Source organism: Salvelinus alpinus, chromosome 1 (assembly GCF_045679555.1).
Source record: "Salvelinus alpinus chromosome 1, SLU_Salpinus.1, whole genome shotgun sequence".
Classification (NCBI taxonomy): domain Eukaryota; kingdom Metazoa; phylum Chordata; class Actinopteri; order Salmoniformes; family Salmonidae; genus Salvelinus; species Salvelinus alpinus.
Window position 1 is genome coordinate 89236714 of NC_092086.1, and position 23654 is coordinate 89260367.

A 23654-nucleotide genomic window follows, 5' to 3' on the forward strand; every position below is an offset into this window, starting at 1 on the left:
TCAGACCAGAGGACATTTCTCCAAAAAGTGTGATCGTTGTCCCCATGTGCAGTTGCAAACCGTAGTCTGGCTTTTTTATGGTCGTTTTGGAGCAGTGACTTCTTCCTTGCTGAGCGGCCTTTCAGGTTATGTCGATATAGGACTTGTTTTACTGTTGATATAGATACTTTTGTACCTGTTTCCTCCAGGATCTTCACAAGGTCCTTTGCTGTTGTTCTGGGATCAATTTGCACTTTTCGTGCCAAAGTACGTTCATCTCTAGGAGACAGAACGCGTCTCCTTCCTGAGCGGTATGATGGCTGCGTGGTCCCATGGTGTTTATACTTGCGTACTATTGTTTTCACAGATGAACACGGTACCTTCAGGTGTTTGGAAATTGCTCCCAAGGATGAACCAGACTTGTGGAGGTCTACAAATGTTTTTCTGAGGTCTTGGCTGATTTCTTTTGATTTCCCATGATGTCAAGCAAAGAGGCACAGAGTGTGAAGGTAGGCCTTGAAATACATTCACAGGTACACTTCCAATTGACTCAAATGATGTCAATTAGCCTATCAGCAGCTTCTAAAGCCATGACATCATTTTCTGGAATTTTCCAAGCTGTTGAAAGGCACAGTCAATTTAGTGTATGTAAACTTCTGACCCACTGGAATTGTGATACAGTGAATTACAAATGAAATAATCTGTATGTTAACAATTGTTGGAAAAATGACTTGTGTCATGCACAAAGTATTTGTCCTAACCGACTTGCCAAAACTATAGTTTGTTAACAAGACATTCGTGGAGTGGTTGAAAAACGCGTTTTCATGACTCCAACCTAAGTGTATGTAAACTTCCGACTTCAAGTGTATATCACACCAAATTAACCATCCAATTCAGATCTTTTGCGCTCAGTCTTTACTATAAGCCAAATAAACAATGTGCATAGCTGTCTAACAACCAGTACAGTATGTTATGTTCAGGCATTCTACCCACATGATAGCAGAGTTTATCTCCTTTCTCTTATCCTGTATTCTCTTATAATGTTAACTTACCTCCCTTTTCCTCATTCCCACCCACACCCCCACTCCCACTCCCAGCCCCACTCTCCTCCCCCTTTCTGTTCAGTCACTTGCCCATTTCAAGGAATTCATCAAAGTTGAGCACGCCTTATTTCATCGAGTGAAAGCTACCTCCTGGGGTTCCAACTAAGCTCACTTTCTGTGTGAGTCGACATCTGAGGAGTGGATACAGAACACACCACTAAACCTCAGCTTCATCTACAGAGTAAGTGACCAACTGTACTGTTCTGTACTACTGCTTTTAACTGTGATCCACTATCCACTAACTCTACTAGCTGTAATTCAGACACTGTAATCTAATGTACTGTGCAGTGTGTAGAGATTATGTGTGAGAGGACAGGTTGTTGTGTGCAGCATAAAGTTGAAGTTGGAAGTTTACATACTTCGGTTGGAGTCATTAAAACTTGTTTTTCAACCACTCCACAAATGTCTTGTTAACAAACTATAGTTTTGGCATGTCGGTTAGGACATCTACTTTGTGCATGTGACAAGTAATTCTTTCCAGCAATTGTTTACAGACAGATTATTTCACCTAAAATTCACTGTATCACAATTCCAGTGGGTCAGAAGTTTACATACACTAACTTGACTGTGCCTTTAAAAAGCTTGGAAAAATTCCAGAAAATGATGTCATGGCTTTAGAAGCTTCTGATAGGCTAATTGATATCAATTGAGTCAATTGGAGGTGTACCTGTGGATGTATTTCAACGCCTACCTTCAAACTCAGTGCCTCTTTGCTTGACATCATGGAAAAATCTAAAGAAATCAGCCAAGACCTCAGAAAAGCAATTGTAGACCTCCACAAGTCTGGTTCATCCTTGGGAGCAATTTCCAAATGCCTGAAGGTACCACGTTCATCTGTACAAACAATAGTACGCAAGTATATACCCCATGGGATCATGCAGCCGTCATACCGCTCATGAAGGAGACGCGTTCTGTCTCCTAGAGATGAACGTACTTTGGTGCGAAAAGTGCAAATCAATCCCAGAACAACAGCAAAGGACCTTGTGAAGATGCTGGAGGAAACAGGTACAAATGTATCTATATCCACAGAAAAACGAGTCCTATATCGACATAACCTGAAAGGCCGCTGAGCAAGGAAGAAGCCACTGCTCAAAAACCGCAATTAAAAAAGCCAGACTACGGTTTGCAACTGCACATGGGGACAAAGATTGCACTTTTTGGAGAAACGTCCTCTGGTCTGATGAAACAAAAATAGAACTGTTTGGCCATAATGACCATCGTTATGTTTGGAGGAAAAAGGGGGAGGCTTGCAAGCCGAAGAACACCATCCCATCCGTGAAGCACGGGGGTGGCAGCATCATGTTGTGGGGGTGCTTTGCTGCAGAAGGTACTGGTGCACTTCACAAAATAGATGGCATCATGAGGTAGGACAATTATGTGGATATAATGAAGCAACATCTCAAGACATCAGTCAAGAAGTTAAAGCTTGGTGGCAAATGGGTCTTCCAAATGGACAATGACCACAAGCATACTTCCAAAGTTGTGGCAAAATGGCTTAAGGACAACAAAGTCAAGGTAGAGGAGTGGCCATCACAAAGCCCTGACCTCAATCCTATAGAACATTTGTGGGCAGAACTGAAAAAGCGTGTGTGAGCAAGGAGGCCTACAAACCTGACTCAGTTACACCAGCTCTGTCAGGAGGAATGGCCCAAAATGCACCCAACTTATTGTGGGAAGCTTGTGGAAGGCTACCCGAAATGTTTGACCCAAGTTAAACAATTTAAAGGCAATGCTACCAAATACTAATTGAGTGTATGTAAACTTCTGACCCACTGGGAATGTGATGAAAGAAATAAAAGCTGAAATAAATCATTCTCTCTGCTATTATTCTGACATTTCACATTCTTAAAATAAAGTGGTGATCCTAACTGACCTAAAACAGGGAAATTTTACTGGGATTAAATGTCAGGAATTGTGAAAAACTGAGTTTAAATGTATTTGGCTAAGGTGTATGTAAACGTCCGACTTCAACTGTATTTGTGGTTGAAACTGGCCTTTTGGCATTTAGTGCATGTGCCTAACAATGAACACCAAGGTGTTAGCACTAAAATCTAAAATGTATTGCTTTTGTGTGTATACATTTGAGGAGTCTGAAATGGAGTTTGATATTTCTACGACTGCAGTAATGCCAGTCCCACTGGTGTGGTATTTTATGGTGCAGTGTTTGTTTTTGTTGACATTCCACAACTGATTGGTGCTTGTCTCCTGCCCGTCTTATCTCTCTTGACTGCAGCCACACCAACTCCCATGTTACACAAACATGCTTGGGGGGGAAACGTGGAAAAACACCACAAAAACACTACAATGCCTTCAGAAAGTATTCATACCATTTGACTCCACATTTTGTTATGTTACAGCCTCAATTCAAAATTGCAAATGTATTGAAAAGGAAATGGAGAAATATCTCATTTACATACGTATTCACACGTCAGAGTCAATACTTTGTCGAAGCACCTTTGTCGTCATGGGGATTGTGTGTAGGCCAGTGACAAAAATGTTTTTTATACATTTTCAATTCAGGCTGTAGCACAACAAAATGTGGAAAAAGTCAAGGGGTGTGAATACTTTCTGAAGACACTGTATATTGCAGCATTTTACTGCTTTACAGTAAGAACACACAGTAAGTATATACTGCATGTGGAAATGCTTCTCTAAGGTGTGTTCTAGTGGCCAGTGCCATGCAACCTCTCTTCTGTGTGGTCTTCAGATTTATATCTGCTATTAGTGCCTTGTTTAGTGTGATCTAGTGCATAATGTGCACAGTAATTCACCAAACTGAGGTAAAGTTAATCTTAAAGTCATGATCTCTCCAGCATGTCACCACAACTTGGGATTCTTTATGGGAGGTAATGGAGTAATGCTTACTGACTTTCACATTCACTTTGTAATGAGAAATGGTGGACAACTTGAACCCAGGCATATCCCCCTAAATTTTTCTCCCTACATCTGTCTCTGTTGGTCTCAATTTGTCGATCTCTCTGTCCCCACTCTCTGTCTCTTTCTCTCTTAATCTCTCTCTTTCTCTCTCTCTCAACATTATGATGTGAATGAAGATTGTTTCTCTTCAAACTGAATATAAACTCAGAGCACTGCATCTCAATATGATTTAAATGAATAGCACATCTCCTCTACCTGATTTTAACAATGGCAGTAGATACAGAACACCAGCAGAGATAGAAGTATATATAAGTATAAGTGTTATTGGAGTCCAAATTATAGAGAGACAAAGTGAATATAAAGATTGAAGATACAAAGTAACCAGAGTACAAGGAAAAGAACTTGACTGGAAATCTGTGACATTTATAGATTTTCTACTTCCTGGGTTGGATCACTGAGTCTGACAGGTATGATGGCCAGCGACCTCCAGATGAACTCTGAACAATTGAAGTCGAAGCCTCCTGCCAGATGCAGGAGCCCCTTCAACAGCATCAAGGTAGGTTGCATCACCTCAAAACTACATATAACATTTCCACTTGCAACTAGCGCCAAATGTCAATTACATACCAGTAGTAGCAAAGGAATAGAAATCTATGAGAGTAGCATACTTTTTAGAACGCCACACAACACTGCTGATTAGCATAATAGCATTTTACCGTCCGGCTGTTGCTGTTGTGTGTACAATTTCCAAAATTATAGGTTCTCGTTTATTACATTTTACTCCCAGTGGTATAAAGTACCTCTTAAGGATACGCCCCTTTATTTTCAATTTTCACCTAAAATGACATACCCAAATCTAACTGCCTTTAGCTCAGGACCTAAAGCAAGGATATGCATATTCTTGATACCATTTGAAAGGAAAAACTTTGTAGTTCGTGGAAATGTGAAATGAATGTAGGAGAATATAACACATTAGATCTGGTAAAAGATAATACAAAGAAAAAAAACATACATATTATTCCAGCCCAGGCTCAATTTAGATTTTGGCCACTAGATGGCAGCAGTGTATGTGCAACGTTTTAGACTGATCCAATGAACCATTGCATTTCTGTTCAAATGTTGTATCAAGACTGCCCAAATGTGCCTAATTGGTTTATTAATACATTTTCAAGTTCATAACTATGCACTCTCCTCAAACAATAGCATTGTATTATTTCACTGTAAATTGGACAGTGCAGTTAGATTAACAATAATTTAAGCTTTCTACGAATATCAGATATGTCTATGTCCTGTGAAATGTTCTTGTTACTTACAACCTCATGCTAATCGCATTAGCCTACGTTAGCTCCACCGTCCAGCGTGGGACACACACTTTCCTTTAGAAAGGTTAAGTAAAAATACTTTGAAGTAATACTATTTGTATTTGTACTTTGCTATTCATATTTTTGACTACTTTTACTTTTACTCATTCCTAAAGAAAATAATGTACTTTTTACTCCATACATTTTCCCTGACACCCAAAAGTACTCATTATATTTAGATTGCTCAGGCAGGACAGCAATATGATCCCATTGATGCACCAATCAAAATAACACATTGTCATCCGTACTGCCTCTGATTCACTAAACACAGATATTGCATTTGTAAATTATTGATGTGTGGGAATGTGCCCCTGTCTGTCTGTAAATTTAAAAAACAATTAAATTGTGGCGTCTGGTTTGCTGAATATAATGATTTTGATGTATAGCGTTTACTTTTTACTTTTACTCAGGTATGACAACTGAGTACCTTTTCTACCACTGTGCCTAAGTACATTTTAAACCAGATACTTTTAGACTTTTCCTCAAGTAATATTTTACTGGGTGACTTTCACTTTTACTTGAGTCATTTTCTATTAAGGTATCTTTACTTTTGCTCAAGTATGACAATTTAGTATTTTTTCCACAACTGGTTACTCCTGTCTCTCACCTCTCACATCATTACTCCCAACTCTCACTGAGTGTCAGTGTTCGAGAGCATCAAATCTTTGATGCGTTGTGAGTAAATTGACTGATCTACAAATAATAATTAGTAGTTATTTATGATTCAAGCTGATTTGTAGATAACCTGCAATGTCGAAAAAGCCCAATTAATGTATTGGTCTGCTTTGTGTGTTGTGTTGTCGCAGAACTGAGACAATACCGGGAAGTGAGGTCAAAGGGCAAATCTATGTCTACAGACTGCTGTTCAGGAGTCCAGAAGATTTAGACTTGGATTATGTGATGTTAGGGTCACAGAGACTGCTAGCGTGCTAACATTAAGGAGTTTAACCTACATTAATTGACAGGATATCCTCATGTTATGGACTGGAGCCAAAAAATCTAAGGTCCACCGTCAGAGAGGAAAGGGAGCAAATCTTCCTTGTTTTGCAATCTGAAATGTAGTTTATTTCTTAATGTAGTGAAAACGTTGATGTGTGTCCTGTAGTCTACTGTGATTTTCCTCTGTAGCCCCAGGAGGGGTTGTGTTTCCTGGTGTTTTCAGCACAACCTTGTAGTGTTCCCATGAGTTAGAAACACATAAACTTGGCTTCTGTATGTGTCTTTTAACTACATGAGTCTACTTCCTCGTGAATTCACTTGTAAAACTGTATCTTCAGGAGAGTTAAGATAAGAAACTTGGCAAATAAAGAATTACTTAAAAAATATTAGGGTTAGGCAGTTTGTATTACGTGTAACACATTATGTTCTGGGAGTGAAAATCCTCATAAAGTTACCCATAGGCCTACAGTGGCCATTCTAAAGAGAGAAAACCAGACCCTCTTTAGCCCTCCAGGTAACTACAGTAGCATTACGTTTTGTTACATTACATAATTTCTTTACATAAAGGTGTCATACGTGAAACATGACATGGTTCCACATAAAGTTCTCCTGAATATTTGAATCAGACTTTTGAGCTTTCTGTAGACCATTGATCAGATCTGTTATATTAATTTTGAATGATTCCTACTACACGTATCTATAGTCTGTCAACCTCTCTCTCCACTAGTTCTTCGTGCTATGCCATGGTATGCTCCAGCTGGCCCAACTGTTGGTGTCTGGGTATCTGAAGAGCTCCATCTCCACTATAGAGAGACGCTACGGCTTCTCCAGCCAGAAGTCTGGCATCCTGGCCTCATTCAATGAGGTGAGCATGCCATGTACCCCACCACTCTACTGAGCTGGTTCAGATAACAGGCTGGCTAATTTGTTCCAAATTCATCAGGTTAAGATGATTCTTTTCAGAAGATTTTCAGAAGATTAATTTTCACATGTGAGAGGGTGCACGTGAGTGTGTTAAGGTGTGTGTGTGGATCACAGTGCCATCCGTTTTGTCACCAAAGCCCCATATACAGTGGGGAGAACAAGTATTTGATACACTGACAATTTTGCAGGTTTTCCTACTTACAAAGCATGTAGAGGTCTGTAATGTTTATCATAGGTACACTTCAACTGTGAGAGAAGGAATCTAAAACAAAAATCCAGAAAATCACATTGTATGATTTTTAAGTAATTAATTTGCATTTTATTGCATGACATAAGTATTTGATACATCAGAAAAGCAGAACTGAATATTTGGTACAGAAACCTTAGTTTGCAATTACAGAGATCATACGTTTCCTGTAGTTCTTGACCAGGTTTGCACACACTGCAGCAGGGATTTTGGCCCACTCCTCCATACAGACCTTCTCCAGATCCTTCAGGTTTCGGGGCTGTCGCTGGGCAATACGGACTTTCGGCTCCCTCCAAAGATTTTCTATTGGGTTCAGGTCTGGAGACTGGCTAGGCCACTCCAGGACCTTGAGATGCTTCTTACGGAGCCACTCCTTAGTTGCCCTGGCTGTGTGTTTCGGGTCGTTGTCATGCTGGAAGACCCAGCCACGACCCATCTTCAATGCTCTTACTGAGGGAAGGAGGTTGTTGGTCAAGATCTCGCGATACATGGCCCCATCCATCCTCCCCTCAATACGGTGCAGTCGTCCTGTCCCCTTTGCAGAAAAGCATCCCCAAATAATGATGTTTCCACCTCCATGCTTCACGGTTGGGATGGTGTTCTTGGGGTTGTACTCATCCTTCTATTCCTCCAAACACGGCGAGTGGAGTTTAGAGCAAAAAGCTCTATTTTTGTCTCATCAGACCACATGACCTTCTCCCATTCCTCCTCTGGATCATCCAGATGGTCATTGGCAAACTTCAGACGGGCCTGGACATGCGCTGGCTTGAGCAGGGGGACCTTGCGTGCGCTGCAGGATTTTAATCCATGACGGCGTAGTGTGTTACTAATGGTTTTCTTTGAGACTGTGGTCCCAGCTCTCTTCAGGTCATTGACCAGGTCCTTCCGTGTAGTTCTGGGCTGATCCCTCACATTCCTCATGATCATTGATGCCCCACGAGGTGAGATCTTGCATGGAGCCCCAGACCGAGGGTGATTGACCGTCATCTTGAACTTCTTCCATTTTCTAATAATTGTGCCAACAGTTGTTGCCTTCTCACCAAGCTGCTTGGCTATTGTCCTGTAGCCCATCCCAGCCTTGTACAGGTCTACAATTTATCCCTGATGTCCTTACACAGCTCTCTGGTCTTGGCCATTGTGGAGAGGTTGGAGTCTGTTTGATTGAGTGTGTGGACAGGTGTCTTTTATACAGGTAACGAGTTCAAACAGGTGCAGTTAATACAGGTAATGAGTGGAGAACAGGAGGGCTTCTTAAAGAAAAACTAACAAGTCTGTGAGAGCCGGAATTCTTACTGGTTGGTAGGTGATCAAATACTTATGTCATGCAATAAAATGCAAATTAATTACTTAAAAATCATACAATGTGATTTTCTGGATTTTTGTTTTAGATTCCGTCTCTCACAGTTGAAGTGTACCTATGATAAAAATTACAGACCTCTACATGCTTTGTAAGTAGGAAAACCTGCAAAATCGGCAGTGTATCAAATACTTGTTCTCCCCACTGTACTACCCACCATTGCGACCTGTATGCTCTCGTTGGCTGGCCCTCGCTTCATATTTGTCACCAAACCCACTGGCTCCAGGTCATCTATAAGTCTTTGCTAGGTAAAGCCCTGCCTTATCTCAGCTCACTGGTCACCATAGCAGCACCCACTCGTAGCACATGCTCCAGCAGGTATATTTCACTGGTCACCCCCAAAGCCAATTCCTCATTTGGCTGCCTTTCCTTCCAGTTCTCTGCTGCCAATGACTGGAACGAATTGCAAAAATCACTGAAGCTGGAGACTCATATCTCCCTCTCTAACTTTAAGCACAAGCCGTCAGAGCAGCTCACAGATCACTGCACCTGTACATAGCCCATCTGTAAATAGCCCATCCAACTACCTCATCCCCATACTGTTATTATTTTTTGCTCCTTTGCAACCCAGTATCTCTGCTTGCACATTCATCTTCTGCACATCACTCCAGTGTTTAATTGCTAAATTGAAATATATAGAAATATATAGAATGTATATAGAATTTTCTATTGTGTTATTGACTGTTTGTTTGTTCGCATTGCTTTGCTTAATCTTGGCCAGGTCGCAGTTGTAAATGAGAACTTGTTCACAACTGGCCTACCTGGTTAAATAAAGGTGAAATAATACAAATTTAAAAAAGGTTAGGATTTTCGGTTAAGGTTAGGGTTAAGATTAAGGTTAGGGTAAGAGTACGGTTTAGTGTTAGGTTTAAGGTTAGGGGTTAGGAAAAATAGGATTTTGAAAGGGACTGAATTTTGTGTCCCCACATGGTTAACTGTACAAGACTGTGTGTGTGTGTGTGTGTGTGTGTGTATGTGCGCTTGTGTGTGTGTGTAGGTGGGGAACACGGTCCTGATAGTGTTTGTGAGTTTCTTTGGTAGCCGTGTTCACCGGCCGCGGTTCATCGGTGGAGGGGCACTGGTGGCCAGTCTGGCTGCTTTGATGATGGCCCTGCCTCATTTCATCAGTGGCCCCTACGAGTACACAGTCCACATCAGCCGTAAGTCACACACACACAAATGCAGACACGTACACACATTCAAATACACGCACACACAAACACACATTTGTTTGAATCTCAAAACAAAATAGTTGTTATCACCTAACTTCTAACTCCTTCCTACCTCTACCTTTGTTCCATAGAATCCAAGGATGACAACTCTGGTCTCTGCCAATTAGAGAGCTCCTTCCAAACCCCCTTGTCCAATCACAGCTGCACACAGCAGGAGAGTCATGCTCAGCAGGGCGTATTCCCACTCCTGCTCCTAGGACAGCTACTCCTGGGAATCGGCGGAGTTCCCATCCAACCCTTCGGAATCTCCTACATTGATGACTATGCCAGCAAGAGAAACTCTCCCTTCTACCTAGGTGCGATCACTGGGAATGACTGGGAAACACAGAAAATTCTTGGAATACTGGGAATATACATTCTGATGCAGGACTTTTGGGCCAAAACGTCCGTTTTTTTTAACTACAAATCAGTAGATTATTTTTTATTTTTTTGAAGGGAGCGTTCCACCATACTTCTGTAACGTTCCTGCAACTTTTGCCTGCACTTTATAACCTCCAATACTGGGAATACATGCAGGGATGTTAGAGGGAGTGCTAGATGAGACATTTCACACATAACCCTGGTGCAGAAGCTGAAAAAACTGGCAAAGAAACAAAAGTGAATGTATTGTATCCACTCATTGTTTGCAGCTCTCAAGGCTGTGTTGTGTTTAGTCTAAAAACGATAAGCAGACTTTCATTTTCTTTTCATCAACTTAGAAGTATGATCTGGGGTGAAGCAAATCATGAGCAATCACACTTTATTTTCTGTTTAACTGTATTGACCCCACAACAGGAATGTTATGTTTGACTGTGGTTCCCCCCTGCAGGTATTCTCCTGGCTGTCACGTCTATCGGTCCTGCATTTGGTTTCATGATGGGCTCCTTCATGCTGAGATTTTATGTCGACATCGACAAGATGTCCAAAGGTTAGCACACGCACTTGCTCGCTCACTCACGCATGCACGCACGCACACACACACACACACACAGTCCCAGGCACTCCTCAGATGTTCACAGCATGTCAGAAGTGTTTCATCTGGAGTTGATATGGAGAAGGAAAATCCAGGGGTCATGTTTTCTCTTACCACACTACTGACAATGAGTTTCACCAAAGTTTTATGAGGATTAAGGGTTAGTGTTGAACCAGGATGTGGACATAAAGCTAGGGTTAGGTTTGAACTGGGAGGTTTGAACTGGGATGTGGACATAAAGCTAGGGTTACACAGAACCCAAACCGGCTGTGTGCGCCATCGTGCATACATTTATTTTGTCCCCCCACACCAAACGCTTGCACTTGCTAGCTATTTTGTCCTATTTTGTCCTGGATTAATTTGTCCTGGGATAATAACATTAGGTTGTTATTTTACCTGAAATGCACAAGGTCCTTTACTCCGACAATTAATCCACACATAAAACAGTCAACCGAATCGTTTCTTGTCATCTCTCCTCCTTCCAGGCTTTTTCATCCTTGAACTTATATCGTGATTGGCATCTAAACTTTCATAGTATTACCACAACAACCAGCAACACAGTTCGTCTTTCAATCACCCACGTGGGTATAACCAATGAGGAGATGGCACGTGGGTACCTGCTTCTAAAAACCAATAAGGAGATGGGAGAGGCAGGACTTTCAGTGCGATCTGCGTCAGAAATAGAAAGGACTTCTATTTTAGCCCTTGGCAACGCAGATGCTCGTTAACGTGCGCGAGCAGTGCGGGTGCAATAATTGAATTTCAAAATGTATTTTGCACGCGACGCGAGCAGTGTAGTCAGGGTATTAGGGTTGAACTGGGATGTGGACATAAAGCTAGGGTTAGTGTTGAACTGGGATGTGGACATAAAGCTAGGGTTAGTGTTGAACTGGGATGTGGACATAAAGCTAGGGTTAGTGTTGAACCGGGATGTGAACATAAAGCTAGGGTTAGGGTTGAACCGGGATGTGAACATAAAGCTAGGGTTAGGGTTGAACCGGGATGTGAACATAAAGCTAGGGTTAGGGTTGAACCGGGATGTGAACATAAAGCTAGGGTTAGGGTTGAACCGGGATGTGAACATAAAGCTAGGGTTAGGGTTGAACCGGGATGTGAACATAAAGCTAGGGTTAGGGTTGAACCGGGATGTGGACATAAAGCTAGGGTTAGTGTTGAACCAGGATGTGAACATAAAGCTAGGGTTAGGGTTGAACCAGGATGTGAACATTAAGCTAGGGTTAGTGTTGAACCGGAATGTGAACATAAAGCTAGGGTTAGTGTTGAACCGGGATGTGAACATAAAGCTAGGGTTAGGGTTGAACCGGGATGTAAACATAAAGCTAAGGTTAGGGTTGAACTGGGATGTGGACATAAAGCTAGAGTTAGGGTTAGGGTTGAACTGGGATGTGAACATAAAGCTAGGGTTAGTGTTAGGGTTGAACTGGGATGTTAACATAAAGCTAGGGTTAGGGTTGAACCGGGATGTAAACATAAAGCTAAGGTTAGGGTTGAACTGGGATGTGGACATAAAGCTAGAGTTAGGGTTAGGGTTGAACCGGGATGTGAACATAAAGCTAGGGTTAGTGTTAGGGTTGAACCGGGATGTTAACATAAAGCTAGGGTTAGGGTTGAACCGGGATGTAAACATAAAGCTAGGGTTAGGGGTGAACCGGGATGTAAACATAAAGCTAGGGTTAGGGTTGAACCGGGATGTGAGCATAAAGCTAGGGTTAGGGTTGAACCGGGATGTAAACATAAAGCTAGGGTTAGGGTTGAACCGGGTTGTAAACATAAAGCTAGGGTTAGTGTTGAACCAGGATGTGGACAGAAAGCTAGGGTTAGTGTTGAACCAGGATGTGGACATAAAGCTAGGGTTAGTGTTGAACCGGCATGTGGACATAAAGCTAGGGTTAGTGTTGAACCAGGATGTGGACAGAAAGCTAGGGTTAGTGTTGAACCAGGATGTGGACATAAAGCTAGGGTTAGTGTTGAACCGGCATGTGGACATAAAGCTAGGGTTAGTGTTGAACCAGGATGTGGACATAAAGCTAGGGTTAGGGTTGAACCGGGATGTGGACAGAAAGCTAGGGTTAGTGTTGAACCGGCATGTGGACATAAAGCTAGGGTTAGTGTTGAACTGGGAAGTGGACATAAAGCTAGGGTTAGTCTTGAACCAGGATGTGAACATAAAGCTAAGGTTAGGGTTGAACCGGGATGTGGACATAAAGCTAGGGTTAGTGTTGAACTGGGAAGTGGACAGAAAGCTAGGGTTAGTCTTGAACCAGGATGTGAACATAAAGCTAGGGTTAGTGTTGAACCGGCATGTGGACATAAAGCTAGGGTTAGTGTTGAACCAGGATGTGGACATAAAGCTAGGGTTAGGGTTGAACCAGGATGTGGACAGAAAGCTAGGGTTAGTGTTGAACCGGCATGTGGACATAAAGCTAGGGTTAGTGTTGAACTGGGAAGTGGACATAAAGCTAGGGTTAGTCTTGAACCAGGATGTGAACATAAAGCTAGGGTTAGGGTTGAACCAGGATGTGGACATAAAGCTAGGGTTAGTGTTGAACCAGGATGTGAACATAAAGCTAGGGTTAGTGTTGAACCGGCATGTGGACATAAAGCTAGGGTTAGGGTTGAACCGGGATGTGGACAGAAAGCTAGGGTTAGTGTTGAACCGGCATGTGGACATAAAGCTAGGGTTAGTGTTGAACTGGGAAGTGGACATAAAGCTAGGGTTAGTGTTGAACCTGCATGTGGACATAAAGCTAGGGTTAGTGTTGAACTGTGAAGTGGACATAAAGCTAGGGTTAGGGTTAGAATGCAATATAGGGCGGGTTATGTACTAAGGGTCACGTTAGGGTGTTTTCTTTACATGCCTGAGTTTCAAGCCGTGAATAAAATCAGGTGTTAATGAAGACTAGCTGGAATAATGTTCATGATAGCGACGACCTTGTCTTCACTCCACTCCTGTGAATTCTAAGATCGACCTCCTTCTGTGTGAACCAAAGCCACCACTACAGACATGTTCTCACCCTGCAATGCTTCAGATACCTCTAAAACAGGATTTACAACAATCATGGGCCAGTGTCCTGTATTTGCAGTCTGCTCTCATTGATCTCAGCTTTTTAGTTTAATGCATCTCATTTATCAAGGTGTGATAGCATTGTCTATGATTTGACAAATGTTCAAAACTGTTCAAAGGCCAGCTGAATTCAATTTAGGTAATACTAGATTATTCCCCATTGTTTTGAGGTGTGTGTCTGGGTGTGTGCGTGTGCTCGTGTGTGTGTGTTTCCTCAAGCCTGAACTAGCGCCTTCTACAAGGCACACACAGTGCAGCCTAATGGAACGTGACTTCATTCTTGCAAATATTTAGATAGAACTAATATGGAAGTTATATATAGTGCCTTCTCCTTGACTTTTTCCACATTTTGTTACGTTACAGCCTCATTCTAAAATGGATGTAAAAAAAATCTTCATCAATCTACACATAATGATAAAGCGAAAACCGTTTTTTAGACATTTTTGCAAATGTATAAAAAATTTAAAACAGAAATACCTTACTGACATAAGTATTCAGACCCTTTGCTATGAGACTCGAAATTGAGCTCAGGTGCATCCTGTTTCCATTGATCATCCTTGAGATGTTTCTACAACTTGATTGGAGTTCACCTGTCGTAAATTAAATTGATTGGACATGATTTGGAAAGGCCCACACCTATCTATATAAGGTCCCACAGTTGATATGAGGTTGAAGGAATTGTACGTAGAGCTCAGAGAGGATTGTGTTGAGACACAGATCTGGGGAAGGGTACCAAAAAATGTATGAATCATTGAAGGTCCCCAAGAACATAGTGGCCTCCATCATTCTTAAATGGAAGAAGTTTGGAACCAGCAAGACTCTTCCTAGAGCTGGACGCCCGGCCAAACTGAGCAATCAGGGGAGAAGGGCCTTGGTCAGGGAGATGACCAAAAACCAGATGGTCACGCTGACAGAGCTCTAGAGTTCCTCTGTGGAGATGGGACCTTCCAGAAGGCCTTTGTGGTAGAGTGGCCAGACTGAAGCCACTCCTCAGTAAAAGGCACATGACAGCCTGCTTGGAGTTTGCTAAAAGGCACCTAAAGACTCACAGACCATGAGAAACAAGATTATTTGGTCTGATGAAACCAAGATTGAACTCTTTGGCCTGAATGCCAAGCGTCACGTCTGGAGGAAACCTGGCACCATCCTTATGGTGAAGCATGTTGGTGGTAGCATCATGCTGTCGGGATGTTTTTCAGCGGCAGGGACTGGGAGACTAGTCAGGATTGAGGCAAAGATGAAAACAGAAAAGTACAGAGGGATCCTTGATGAAAACCTGCTCCAGAGCACTCAGAACCTCTGACTGGTACGAAGGTTCACCTTCCAATAGGACAACGACCCTAAGAACACAGCCAAGACAACGCAGGACAATTCTCTGAATGTCCTTGAGTGACCCAGCCAGAGGCCAGACTTGAACCCAATCGAACATCTCTGGAGAGACGTGAAAATAGCTCTGCAGCGATGCTCCTCAGAAGAATGGAAGAAACTCCCCAAATACAGGTGTGCCAAGCTTGTAGTGTCATACCCAAGAAGATTTTTTTTTTTTAATATAAATTAGTTTTTGCTTTGTAATTATGGGCTATTGTGTGTAGATTGAAGAAAAAATGAAAAATGTAATCCATTTTAGAGTAAAATAGATTCTTAGCTGGAATTTGGGTTTCTACAGCCAGTGTGACCTCATTCAACAGAACATTGAATCTCCGTCAAACTGATAGCAGTTTCCAGGAAGAAATCAGTCTTTCACTTTCAGTCATTGAAAATGAATGTGGAGCTTCTCCCAGTGAAAGAGAGTGATTTCTTCCTGGAAACTGCTAGCAGTTTGACGGAGATTCAATGTTCTGTTGCATGATACCAAGGGAAAAAACAACTTTCTCTTAACACTGTCTAAAATTGCTCAAAACGTTACAACATGTTGAAACCAGGAACTGTGCTCAGGGTACACTTCTATACATACAGTGCATTTGATTCAATTTATTATTTTATTTAATAGTTTCATCGAATATTTTTATTTTATTATTGATAATGTACTTTGCAACTAGTACAGTAACATGTCTCTCTCCTGTCTGCAGATGAGATAGGTCTGGAGAGAGGGGACCCTCGCTGGGTGGGAGCCTGGTGGTTGGGCTTTGTCGTGGCAGCCTCCTTCCTCTTTCTCACCTCCCTGCCCTACCTCTTCTTCCCCAAACAGATGCCAAAAGAGGTGATTGTATACCAGCTGAGTCACAGTCATGACATATATTTCTAATGAAAGTTGCACAATCTTCTCTCATAGAAAATATGTGGTTCAGAGCAAGTGAGAGTGATGTGGTTTGACCTTGTTGAATAAGGTTTTGGCTCATATCCATCATTCTGAAATAATGTTTTTATCAGATTTTGGTTCATGTTTCTCTAATCAGTCATCGAGCACAAAGAAGAATACTCATGCCAGTTCTTGCTCAATAGTGAAAGTGGCTGTATATCATATTAACATGGCAGAGCATAACTGGGCGTGCACACACACACACAAACACAAACACAGACACAGACACAGACACACAGTCTCTCTCTCTCTGTCTCTTGAATGCTGGAGCTTTAAAAGCTCTAAAGCTTGGCGTGTAACTTGAGTGCACTGCATTGCACCATACTTAGAATATGTGGACAACTACAAATACCTAGGTGTCTGGTTACACTGTAAACTCTCCTTCCAGACTCACAGTAAGCATTTCCAATCCAAAATTAAATCTAGAATCCTATTTCGCAACAAAGCATCCTTCACTCATGCTGCCAAACATACCCTCGTAAAACTGACTATCCTACCGATCCTTGACTTCGGCGATGTCATTTACAAAATAGCCTCCAACACTCTACTCAGCAAATTGGATGCAGTCTATCACAGTGCCATCCGTTTTGTCACCAAAACCCCATATACTACCCACCACTACGACCTGTATGCTCTCGTTGGCTGGCCCTCGCTTCATATTTTTCGCCAAACCCACTGGCTCCAGGTCATCTATAAGTCTTTGCTAGGTAAAGCCCCACCTTATCTCAGCTCACTGGTCACCATAGCAGCACCCACTCCAGCAGGTATATTTCACTGGTCACCCCCAAAGCCAATTCCTCCTTCGGCCGCCTTTCCTTCCAGTTCTCTGCTGCCAATGACTGGAACGAACTGCAAAATCACTGAAGCTGGAGACTCATATCTCCCCCACTAGCTTTAAGCACCAGTTGTCAGAGCAGCTCACAGATCACTGCACCTGTACATAGCCAATCTGTAAATAGCCCATCCAACTACCTCATCCCCATACTGTTATTTTTTTGCTCCTTTGCACCCCAGTATCTCTACTTGCACACTCATCTTCTGCACATCTATCACTCCAGTGTTCAATTGCTATATTGTAATTATTTCGCCACTATGGCCTATTTATTGCCTTACCTCCGTTATCCTACCTCATTTGCACACACTGTGTATATACTTTTTCTATTGTATTATTGACTGTATGTTTGTTGATTCCATGTGTAACTCTGTGTTGTTGTTTGTGTTGCACTGCTTGCTTTATCTCAGCCAGGTCGCAGTTGTAAATGAAAACTTGTTCTCAACTAGCCTACCTGGTTAAATAAAGGTGGAATAAAATAAAAAATACACTTTACATTTGATCATTTCGCTATCAGACAAACTATCTCTTTGCCACATCGTGTGACCCAGGTCTCTTCAAAGGCTATTAGAGAGAGTTAATGCAATACAGGCAGGATTACATGTTTACTGTACCGTATTCACACTCAAATCTGTTTTAACACGAGTAAAGAGCATCATTGTGGTTCTTCCTCTCCCCTGGTTAGGAAGCTGCAGGCGATGCCAAAAAACCCAGAGCCGAGGAGAAAAAGAAACCGCTGCCAGACCCCGTCCAGGAGCTCACCCTCACACAGTTCCTCAAAAGTTAGACTCTTTTATAAGACCACATCCGTCTGTTTCCTTTCCATTTCCCTTCATTGTGTCTGTGGGTGACTACATGGCGTTGAGGGTGACGGTCACTGATGTCATGATACTGATAGTATATGAAAAGTAGTTGTGGTGGTCTCTCTCTTCCTCTATTGTTGCTTCTCATCCCTTGTTAAATATGGTCTGAAGCAGTTAGGTCATCGGCTTCGTTCGCCTATTTCTTCTCCCTCTCTTCCCCCCCCTTCTCTCTCCCAGGTTTCCCCCGTATCACCCTGCGGACCTTGCAGAACCCCATCTACCTGTTGGTGGTGCTGGCACAGGTCCACCTGGCAGCTATGATAGCCGGCCTTGCCACCTTCATGGCCAAGTTCATAGAGCGCCAGTTTACCCAGACCGCCTCCTTCTCCAACATGATGATCGGTGAGAGACACCATTCGTTATCTCTGTGGAACATCCTGGTTTAGATTAAGGTTAAGGTTAGGGTTTGTCTAAAAAATTTGAATAGAAATAGAACCAATGGACCAAATGAAAATTCCACTCCATGGAGAGTGATTGCTTCAGTCAAATCTGCACACCTCCAGTATTTGACACCTGTGTTTGACATATACACAGTATTAGCTGAGAATAATTATGCTTCAACTTTCCAATGGTCTATGGAAAGCACAGGGCGCATAGAAAACGACCACAAACACTTTTGTGGAAATCTAATTAGCCTAGTAAAAAAATCCCCATAACAATCTGTCAGATTAATGATCAACTGGAGGTAATCATTCACAGATGCTGTCCAGACGATAAAGACTCCATTGTATGTGCAGAGCACAGCCAATCAAACCCCTGCCACCCATGCTTATAGCCTTGGAATACAGTGTGTTCTCTTTGATGAACAGGGTCAAATCTGGATGGGATTTACTTGCCCTTTACCCCAGTGTTGTAGCCAGTTCTTTGGCGGGGTGCAGAATCTCCAGTGTTAGCACCTGAAGCTGCCAATATATCACCATTTTCCATGACAACCAAATAAGGCGGACCATTTTTAGGAGGGTGTTAACAGAGCGAGGCAGAGGGGAACCACCCTGCCTAAGTAATGGGAAACACTGGTTGTGTTCCAGGTTGTCTTTCTCAAAGTCGGGATGCGCACATCTCACAGTGTTTAATGTCTCCGGAACCATAGTAACATAGCTATCGTCTGAGATGTGCAGGGCGACTGCAATTAACATTATCTGGAATGTGCCAACTGCTTTATTCTGAGTAACCTTTAATCTTTGTGTGCCTGAAGGTGGGGTGAACATCCCTCTGGCGGTGCTGGGCATCGTGCTGGGCGGGGCTCTGATGAGGAGGCTGAATATCTCTACTAGAGGCTCCGCCCTCATCTGCACGTCAGCCATCTTGATGTGTATACTCACCGCACTGCCTCTCCTCCTCCTCGGCTGCTCCACACAGAGGGTCACTGGCATCTACCCCACCAAGTAGGTTGCCGTCTCAAAAGGTTACCCTCACCTCTCCACCCTCCTTAAAACAACACTTAAGCCATAAGTTGCCATATTGTACCAGGCACCATTTCTCTTACATCTTCTTCTGTTCTCAGACAGAACAGGTCTTTGGAGTGTAGCTCTGGGTGCTCCTGTCCGACTGAGGACTTTAACCCAGTGTGTGGCTCAGACGGGGTGGAGTTCAGATCACCCTGTCATGCAGGCTGCTTGACCAAAGTACTGGATGACAACACCAGCAAAATCCTGGTAAACCACTACACCTGCCTATCCATAAATGGGCTGAATCCTAACTTCTCCTGGCATTCAATGAATGTTCCATGTATTATATTTGCACATGAGCTTAAAAAAGAAAGCAGAGAGAAAATGAAATCATATAAGATGCAGAATGACTGAAGAAACCCTAGATGATGGGTTTCAAGGTAGTAGACGTGTCAGACAGACTCTAAAGGGGCCTCACTTCTGCTTTACTGTCACAGCCCGGTGCCTACTGCATGGAAAACAGAGTTTAAAGCCAGACTCAGCATTCTTGAACCAACACACACACACTTACACACATGCACGCACACATGCTACCACCACACAAAGCCTGGGAGAAGAATATTCGTTTTGCTTGAAGCCAGAGAGACTGTTTCTTGATAATGTCTTTTCAATGTCTTTGTGAGATTCTCATTCATACCTAATAATGCCAACAGTTACTGCCAGATGCAATGGTGTGAGTCTGATTGGCCAGTCAGTGGTTAACGTCATGTGACTCTCTCTGTCTCTCTGACAGAAATACACCGACTGTGGCTGCATAGGGGTCAGCGGATCCTATGGTTATGCGTTGCCAGGGACATGCGGTAGTGACTGCAAACACCTCCTCCTGCCCTTCATGGTTCTCTCTGCTCTCACCTGCTTCATTGCATCATTCTCACAGACCCCATCCTATATGATGATACTGAGGTAGAACATACACACACGCCTTTCACACACAGGCCTAACATGATACTAACATACTGAACACACACACCAATGAAAGAGAGGGAGAGAGAGAGCATCTGCAAATCAAAGTCACGTACACAGATTTGAAGATGTTATTGCAGATGCAGCGAAATGTTTGTTTCAAGCTCCAATGCCTAGAAAACAATACCCACATAATCCAAAAGTGAAAAGAAATTAAGAATTATCAGAACGAGCAATGTCAGAGTTCAGGAAGATAAATATATATAATGGTGTGTATAGACAGAATATAAGTAGAAAAGTTGTGTACAGCAGTAGTTATAGGTTGAGTCATGACTAAAATACAGTATATACATATAAAGTCGGTAAAACAGTGTGTAAACATTATTAAAGTGACCAGTGTTCAATGATTATATGTACATAGGGCAAAGCAGTCTCTAAGGTGCATGCAACAACAAAGATTTCAAGATAAAGAGGATGGGGGTAGTGTGGCATGTTGATATTTGAGGTGTGTGTGTGTGTGTGTGTGTGTGTGTGTGTGTGTGTGTGTGTGTGTGTGTGTGTGTGTGTGTGTGTGTGTGTGTGTGTGTGTGTGTGTGTGTGTGTGTGTGTGTGTGTGTGTGTGTGTGTGTGTGTGTGTGTGTGTGTGTGAAAAAAGTCTGACATGGTTTACTGCATCCGTTCAGCTGTTGTGATTCACTCTGATTTAAACGCTGTTCTATCCAGCTCTCCATCCCCTCTACCCTCTCCATAATTTTTTCCTTATCTCTCCCACTCTCCTCTGCAGGACAGTGAGACCAGAGGATAAGTCTTTTGCTGTGGGTGTTCAGTACATGCTCTTCAGAGTGCTGGGTGAGTTACAGTCTGAATTAAAAATGGATTAAATTTAGATTTTGTGTCACTGGCCTACACACAGTACCCCATAATGTCAAAGTAGAATTATGATTTTAGAAATTGTTACACATGAATAAAAATGAAAAGCTGAAAATGTTTTGAATCAATAAGTATTCAACCCATTTGTTATGGCAAGCCTAAATAAGTTCAGGAGTAACAAGTCACATAATGCTTAATAAGAAGTCATAAAATAAGTTGCATGGGCTCACACTGTGTGCATTAATAGTGTTTAAAATTATTTATATTTTTGAATGACTCCCTAATCTCTGTACCTCACACATAGTATTATCTGTAAGGCTCCTCAGTTGAGAAGTGAATTTCAAACACTGATTCAACTGCAAAGACCAGGGAGGTCTGGAAAATGGCTGTCTAGCAATAATCAACAACCAACTTGACAGAGCTTGAAGAATTAAAACATTTATAATGTGCAAATATTGTACAATCCAAGTGTGCAAAGCTCTTCGACTTACCCAGAAAGACTCACAGCTGTAATCACTGCCAAATGTGATACTAATGTGTACGTATTGGCTCAGGGGTTTGAATACTTATGTAATCAAGACATTTTAGTGTTTATTTTCATACTTGATTTTTTACAAATGTTCATATTTTTCTTCTACTTTGACATTAGAGTATTTTGTGTAGATCTATTACAATTAAATCCATTTTAATCCCACCTTTTAAAATAACAAAATGTGGAAAAGTCAAGGGGTGTGAATACTATCTGAAGACACTGTATATCAGCATTACACAGCCAGCCACACTCACCTCTTTGCCTTGGATCCCAAGAAATGTAGATAAATGACCTACAGTGATCGACTTTTCTGCTCGAGCAGACATCCATCATTTTAACAGCAAATGTCTGGGAAACTGCCTTTTAAATATTTAACCCTGAATTTGACTCTGTTTGTCCTGTTAGGTGACATTAAAGGTACAGTAGAGTCAGCAATATGACGTAGATGCACAAATCAAACAGCATAGTGGGTCAATTTCCACAACAACTAAAAGCATTGGAGCGCGATGCCAAACGTCTCTGCTGTTTTGGTCCCATGGCTACCACGTTATAAAAGTGTGACGCAAACTTGTGAGCATGCGCAGATACTGTGTGAGAGCGAAGTCTTGCATCTCACTCATCACAATATCTGCATTACTGCTGATGCAATGTAATTTAGCTGACTCTACCTTTAAGCTGGACCATGTACACTATGGAAATAAGACTCGACAGGGATAATTAACACAAAAACACTGCCACTCATAAAGAATCACCTCACAGGCGCTCATCCAAATGTCTGTTTACACAGTGTGTTTATAATTCTGTGTATGTGTGTCTCCAGCGTTCCTGCCAGCCCCAGTCCTGTATGGCACTGCCATAGACACCACCTGTATCATCTGGGGGAAGAAGTGTGGGAGGAACACGTCCTGTCACTACTACAACATGGACCTCTTCAGACAGAGGCAAGCGCCAACATATATGTCAGCCATGTCAGTCATTCTAGAAAGTATTTGAGATGTGCTTGATTTAGCATAGAGCAGTTATGGACCATTTTACCAGGCAAACTAAATCAAACACAGTTCAAGTATTTAAAAGTATGTCCAATACTGTATTTCTTAGACCCAGGCCTGTTATAGAGTAGTGGAATGTCTGATATTCTCCTTTCTCTTCTGTGTGCAGGTTCCTGGGTCTGCAGGCATTCTTTGTCACCGGAGCATTTGTCTGCTTCCTGCTCTCCCTCCTGGTCCTGAGACATAGAGCAGGAAAACAAGGCCAGCAGGCAGGACAGGGATACACTATGATTGACAGAGAGCAGAGTCCAGACAAGAACACTGCCTCCAATGAATTGCAGAGTATGGCAGCATAAGAGAGGCCTGATAGAGAAGGAGAAAAAGGAAGAAAGAAAGAACTGAATTGCGAACTGAGTAGAAAGTCTATTTCTATCCCCCAGAGGGTCATGATGAAAACTACAGAAATGAGAGGTGCTCCTTAGAATTCTCTCTCATTGAGAGTCCATCTCTTACTGTGTGTGTCCTCCATTTTGTCCATGGGAGGACTTGTTACTTTCTCTTCCTGACCCGTTGGCCAATGAGCAGTGCTTCGAAAGTGTTGGTGAAGCTACTCTGAAAATATAGGTTACCAAGCAGGCAATTACTTCACACTGGAAGAAGTTAAGCTACACTAAAGCTACCCTTTAAAAAAATATATAGTTTTATTAAACTAAAGTTACTTTGAAAAAGGAGTTCACTATATCCAAACTACTTGGTGAAAATGTATAAAAATAAAAATTATATCTGAAATGTCATAGACTACCAATTGCAATAACGCATCACTTTGGGGTATCAACAGAATGTGTAATTTTGCCTATTAATC

The 23654-nt window shown here is 42.2% G+C and overlaps 1 protein-coding gene across 1 annotated transcript; it reads left to right on the top strand.

The window, feature by feature from the left end:
* The first annotated feature begins 1123 nt into the window (after nt 1–1123).
* On the top strand, nt 1124–23586 carry LOC139533226 (solute carrier organic anion transporter family member 2B1-like). Its single transcript, XM_071331335.1, has 15 exons — nt 1124–1263; nt 4389–4515; nt 6987–7124; nt 9785–9947; nt 10091–10315; nt 10828–10926; nt 16126–16256; nt 17873–17969; nt 18228–18392; nt 19246–19435; nt 19555–19705; nt 20232–20401; nt 21186–21250; nt 22624–22744; nt 22962–23586. Exons 2-15 carry the CDS (start codon nt 4429–4431, stop codon nt 23146–23148), a joined length of 1989 nt encoding a protein of 662 aa, XP_071187436.1. The 5' UTR covers nt 1124–1263; nt 4389–4428; the 3' UTR covers nt 23149–23586.
* The last annotated feature ends 68 nt before the right edge of the window (nt 23587–23654 follow it).

What these genes read in the sequence shown, in the direction of transcription:
- LOC139533226 (XM_071331335.1), top strand. Translation starts at nt 4,429, where the DNA reads ATGATGGCCAGCGACCTCCAGATGAACTCTGAACAATTGAAGTCGAAG. An exon ending in TCCTGGCCTCATTCAATGAG is followed by an intron (nt 7,125 to 9,784) that starts GTGAGCATGCCA and finishes GTGTGTGTGTAG; the next exon opens with GTGGGGAACACGGTCCTGAT. An exon ending in CCTCACACAGTTCCTCAAAA is followed by an intron (nt 17,970 to 18,227) that starts GTTAGACTCTTT and finishes TCTCTCTCCCAG; the next exon opens with GTTTCCCCCGTATCACCCTG.